General features: G+C 36.6%; 1 protein-coding gene across 1 annotated transcript in view; it reads left to right on the top strand.

Moving 5' to 3' along the window:
- Nucleotides 1-6,631, top strand: part of LOC124041050 (alpha-N-acetylgalactosaminide alpha-2,6-sialyltransferase 5-like) — a 108,931-nt gene that overhangs the window by 94,694 nt on the left and 7,606 nt on the right. The window contains exon 3 of the mRNA XM_046358217.1: nt 5,295-5,528. Coding sequence (XP_046214173.1) covers nt 5,295-5,528 — 234 coding nt within the window. The remainder of the gene's footprint in view (nt 1-5,294; nt 5,529-6,631) is intronic.

Genomic DNA, 6,631 nt, shown 5'->3' with positions numbered 1-6,631 from the left:
ATTTTGGGAGAATGCATGCCCTGACACTTCTGCTTTACATAGAGACAACATTTAAATGGATTTAGAATTGTTAGAGTGTTTTCTATTCGATAATATTTTTTATATGCAAATATTAGCAACTTTTGAAAAAAAATTTATCCTGTTTTATATGGGTACCCAAATCCTCCAGAAGGGGCAGTAAACCGTGGTATCCTGAACAGGTTAACTTATTTTGTACATAGTGTTGCAGCTACCGTCTCTTATGACCGTAAAGACAAGTTGCCCACCGCAAATTGGACGAAGAGTTTTTCTTCAATGTGTCGGATGGGAGGGATACACTACTACAGACACCCGACCAGGCCCAGATCCCCGTCTTTCGCTGAAGAAGGAAACTGAGATTTAGTGGAAGAGGATCAGGTCAACGATCTGCCCTTGCAGGAGACCGGGGTTCAATTCCCCGACGGGGAGGGCATGCAGGAGACCGGGGTTCAATTCCCCGATGGGGAGGGCATGCAGGAGACCGGGGTTCAATTCCCCGACGGGGAGGAATGAGTAGGATGTCCTTGTAAATAGCAATTTGTTACTACATGATTCCATATGTGTTATTTCATAGTTGTGATGTCCTCACTATTATTCTACAATGTAGAAAATAGTAAAAATATAGACGAATCCTGGAATGAGTAGGTGTGTCCAAACTTTTTTACTGGTAATAATTAATTTGTATAATTAATTTGCTTAATATTATGGTGTTTCTATTCCATGAAAACCTAAAAACCCTAATGGGTTTCCATTAGGATGGATCGGAAAATATGGCGCTGTACAACGTGACGCACATAAATTCAGATCATTGTCAGTTTGTAAATTCAGACCGTTTCGCTCTCACGTTGTAGGGTTGATTTGAGCGTTCTGGTCTTACAACGGCAGTCAAGCACCCAAGCTAACGTTGGCTAGCTTGCTAGCTACTTCCAGACACAAATAAGACCACTCTGACCATTTTACTCCAACTAGCAGAGCTGGTTAGGCAGTTTTCGTGTTAACCAGAGCGTTGATGACTGTAACTGTAGTGCTGGAAACAATTTAATTACGCTTTTTTGCCAACGTTTACTGACACCGGCCATATTCAACGGGTGTTGAGCGTAAATTCATTATTCTGCACTCTGGTACTCAGATGTAAGTGCTCTGAAATCGATCTAGAGCGAATTTACGAAAGCACTCAAATGTCCATTGAGAACGCACAATGACAATACCACTTAGCTAAGCTAAGAATGATAGGAATAATCAAGTCAATAAGCGTTGGGTAGTTAGATAGCCTATAGTTAAAATACTGGCAAGTTTGATGTATAACTACCAATGTTAGGTAGATAGCTAACATACCGGTACATACTGCTGTAATGATATGATATGTGGTTCGTAAGGAAGGCGTAGCTCACAAATTGTAACGTAACTTATTTGAAAAGTCTTTATTACATTGAGTAGCATACTACCGTGAGGAAACGCTCTATCGACTGCGGATTGCTTTTGGTGCACCGTCGGACTTCGGGTAAGAAGATTGAGGGTTTGAAACCTGCTCCCTGCTTGTTTCATTTGAAGTCGTGCACAATTATCAGTTTATTATTTGGTTTATAATGCCCATGTAATGTCAGTTAGAGACAGTGGTGCATTGGGACCCAAAAGCATAATCAGTGCTCTAAATCCCCCTTGGTCTTTAAAGCAAAGTTCGTCTGTGATCGGAGGGTTTTTTCACACCTAGCTCGGCTATTAGACTATTCTTTAGTAAAGGTTGAATAGTCTACTGTTTAAGCAAATTAATTACGCAAGTACCGGTAATCAAATACTGTCTGCCACTGTTCCTCTTTGCCTTTCTGTCTTCTACACCTCTCTCCCCACCTTGTCTTCCTGTCTTCTACACCTCTCTCCCCACCTCGTCTTTCTGTCTTCTACACCTCTCTCCCCACCTCGTCTTTCTGTCTTCTACACCTCTCTCCCCACCTCGTCTTTCTGTCTTCTATACCTCTCTCCCCACCTCGTCTTTCTGTCTTCTACACCTCTCTCCCCACCTCGTCTTTCTGTCTTCTACACCTCTTTCCCCACCTCGTCTTTCTGTCTTCTACACCTCTCTCCCCACCTCGTCTTTCTGTCTTCTACACCTCTCTCCCCACCTCGTCTTTCTGTCTTCTACACCCCTCTCCCCACCTCATCTTTCTGTCTTCTATACCTCTCTCCCCACCTCGTCTTTCTGTCTTCTAAACCTCTCTCCCCACCTCGTCTTTCTGTCTTCTACACCTCTCTCCCCACCTCGTCTTTCTGTCTTCTACACCTCTCTCCCCACCTCGTCTTTCTGTCTTCTACACCTCTCTCCCCACCTCGTCTTTCTGTCTTCTACACCCCTCTCCCCACCTCGTCTTTCTGTCTTCTACACCCCTCTCCCCACCTCGTCTTTCTGTCTTCTATACCTCTCTCCCGACCTCGTCTTTCTGTCTTCTACACCTCTCTCCCCACCTCGTCTTTCTGTCTTCTACACCTCTCTCCCCACCTCGTCTTTCTTCCTCGTTTTATAACACACACCATATGTGCATTGAAGTACAGATTAAACTTGTATTTATAATATAATATTACAATTATCATAATTATAATGTATTTACTATGTATTTATAACACCTGGATAATGAACTTCTTTCAATAAAGCATTTCACATTCTCCACGGGGTGAAATTAAGTATCATTGAAAATACTATTTTGTCGTCACGGCTGTTGAAAGGAGAGGATCAAGGAGGATCAAGGAGAAGCTAAAGGCTATGTGCCATAAACAAAGTCAACTTCCCACAAAGACAGGAGGGAAAGGGCTTCCTAAGTATGGTTCTCAATCAGAGATATCGATAGACAGCTGTCCCTGATTGAGAACCATACCAGGCCAAAACATAGAAATACAAAATCATAGATAACAAAACATAGAATGCCACCCTGACCAAACCAAATAGAGACATAAAAAGGCTCTCTAAGGTCAAGGCGTGACACCTGTGTCCTCAGATTAATGCTGATGAAGGGAGTTCAATATGCGTACGTTTTTTTCTGTATATATCAATTACAAATCAGTCTTTACTGACTGAAGACTTTTGGAGGATGGCCTGGTGTCAAGAAGGGCAGGAAAGAAGTCACTTCTCTCAAAGATATTCTGCAAAGGGTACAGGGACTGGACTGCTGAGGACTGGGGTAAAGTCATTTTATCTGATGAATCCCCTTTCTGATTGTTTTGGGCATCCAGAAAAAAGCTTATCCGGAGAAGACAAGGTGAGCGCTACCATCTGTCCTGTGTCATGCCAACAGTAAAGCATCATGAGACCATTCATGTGTGGAGTTGCTTCTCAGCCAAGGGAGTGGGCTCACTCACTCACAGCCATGAATAAAGAATGGTACCAACACATTGAGGAGTACACCACATCAGTCAATGGCTTTATCAATAAATGCATCGAGCAGGTCGTCCCCAAAGTGACTACGTACATAACCCAACCAGAAGCAATGGATTACAGGCAACATTCACACTGAGCTAAAGGCTAGAGCTGCCTCTTTCAAGGAGCGGGACTCTAACAAGAAATCCAGCTCTGCCCCCCGACGACCCATCAAACAGGCAAAGCATCAATACAGGACAAAGATCGAATCGTAGTACACCAGCTCCGACGCTCGTTGCATTATTATTATGATTATATATTATTTTCATCATTATTATTATTATCATTATTATTTTTCATATTATCATTATTATAATTATTATCATTATTATTATTATTATCATTATTATTATTATTATCATTATTATTATCATTATAATTATCATTATTATTATCATTATAATTATTATCATTATTATTATCATAATAATTATTATCATTATTATTATCATTATAATTATCATTATTATTATTATTATCATTATTATTATCATTATTATTATCATTATAATTATTATCATTATTATTATCATTATTATTATCATTATTATTATCATTATAATTATTATCATTATTATTATCATTATAATTATCATTATTATTATCATTATAATTATTATCATTATTATTATCATTATAATTATTATCATTATTATTATCATTATAATTATCATTATTATTATTATTATCATTATTATCATTATTATTATTATCATTATTATTATTATTATCATTATTATTATTATCATTATAATTATCATTATTATTATCATTATCATTATTATCATTATTATTATCATTATAATTATCATTATTATTATCATCATTATTATTATCATTATTATTATCATTATAATTATTATTATCATTATTATTATTATTATCATTAGAATTATGATTATCATTAGAATTATTATCATTATTATTATCATTATAATTAGTATCATTATTATTATCATTATAATTATTATTATCATTATTATTATTACCATTAAAATTATTATTATCATTATTATTATTACTATCATCATTGTTCATAGTCTTATTATCATTTATATCATTATTATTATCATCATTTATTAGTATCATTATTCATATTATCATTATCAATATTCACATTATCATTATTCATATTATCATTATCAATATTCACATTATCATTATTCATATTATCATTATCAATATTCACATTATCATTATTCATTTATCATTATCAATATTTATCACATTATCATTATTCATATGATTATTATCAATATTCACATTATCATTATTCATATTATCATTATCAATATTCACATTATCATTATTCATATTATCATTATCAATATTCACATTATCATTATTCATATTATCATTATCAATATTCACATTATCATTATTCATATTATCATTATCAATATTCACATTATCATTATTCATATTATCATTATCAATATTCACATTATCATTATTCATATTATCATTATCAATATTCACATTATCATTATTCATATTATCATTATCAATATTCACATTAGCATTATTCATATTATCATTATCAATATTCACATTATCATTATTCATATTATCATTATCAATATTCACATTATCATTATTCATATTATCATTATCAATATTCACATTATCATTATTCATATTATCATTATCAATATTCACATTATCAATATTCACATTATCATTATCATTTATTATTATTCATATTATTATCATTGTTTATATTATCATTATTACATGTTTATATTATCATTATTATATTAAGATGCACTGCCATAGCCTCACTCCTCTCCCCCTTCCTACCCCTGTCTACTGAAATGACACAATCTCCTTCTCCTGCCTCTGAAAATGCTCCTCCTCTCTCCTCCTCTAGCCTCTGAAAATGCACTGCCATAGCTGTGCGTTGGTGACCAGCTCCGGTCACCTGATAGGTGGTGGTCGCGGCGAGGAGATCGACCGGGCGGAGTGTGTGATCCGTATGAACGACGCCCCCACGGCGCGGGGCTATGGTGGAGACGTTGGGCGCCGCACCTCGCTACGTGTCATCGCTCACTCCAGCATGCAGAGGGTCCTACGGAGCCGTCACGAACTGCTCAACGCATCCCAGGTTAGATGCTACATGCTATAAGAGATAAATACATCCCAGGTTAGATGCTACATGCTATAAGAGATAAATACATCCCAGGTTAGTGTTATGCAGGTGAGTGAGGACCCAAAAGCGACTTAACAGAAACTGAGTTTATTAAAGTCCAAACAGAGATAACATAATCCTCAATCCTTTACAGGAAATGTCCAAACGGGGAAAACATAAATCCTCTAGTTGTTGTGAGGAATTGCAGGATAAGCGGCAACAGACTGCAGGTCCCTTCGGGTAGGCGCGGGCCGTAGCGGACAGAGACACCTGCTCACACGCAGCATCTGATGATAAGGCAAAACACGACAGGACGGAACAAGGACACAGCATACAGCAAACAAGAATCCGACAAGGACAGAGGCAGAAACCGAGAGAGAAATAGAGACCTAATCAGAGGGCAAAATAGGGGACAGGTGTGAGAGAGTAAACGAGGTCGTTAGGAGAATGAGGAACAGCTGGGAGCAGGAACGGAACGATAGAGAGAGAGAGGGAAACCTAATAAGACCAGCAGGGGGAAACGAATAGAAGAGAAAGCACAGGGACAAGACATGACAATATATGACAATACATGACAGTTAGATGCTATAAGAGATGAATACATCCCAGGTTAGATGCTATAAGAGATAAATACATCCCAGGTTAGATGCTATAAGAGATAAATACATCCCAGGTTAGATGCTATAAGAGATAAATACATCCCAGGTTAGATGCTACATGCTATAAGAGATAAATACATCCCAGGTTAGATTCTACATGCTATAAGAGATGAATACATCCCAGGTTAGATGCTACATGCTATAAGAGATAAATACATCCCAGGTTAGATGCTACATGCTATAAGAGATAAATACATCCCAGGTTAGATGCTACATGCTAAATACATCCCAGGTTAGATGCTAAAATAATCCCAGAGATAAATACATCCCAGGTTAGATGCTACATGCTATAAGAGATAAATACATCCCAGCTACATGCTATAAGAGATAAATACTATAAGAGATAAATACATCCCAGGTTAGATGCTACATGCTATAAGAGATAAATACATCCCAGGTTAGATGCTACATGCTATAAGA

Source organism: Oncorhynchus gorbuscha, linkage group LG08 (assembly GCF_021184085.1).
Source record: "Oncorhynchus gorbuscha isolate QuinsamMale2020 ecotype Even-year linkage group LG08, OgorEven_v1.0, whole genome shotgun sequence".
Taxonomy (NCBI): Eukaryota; Metazoa; Chordata; class Actinopteri; order Salmoniformes; family Salmonidae; genus Oncorhynchus; species Oncorhynchus gorbuscha.
Note: the sequence above shows the minus strand (reverse complement) of the source record. Positions and strands in the feature narration are given on the sequence as shown.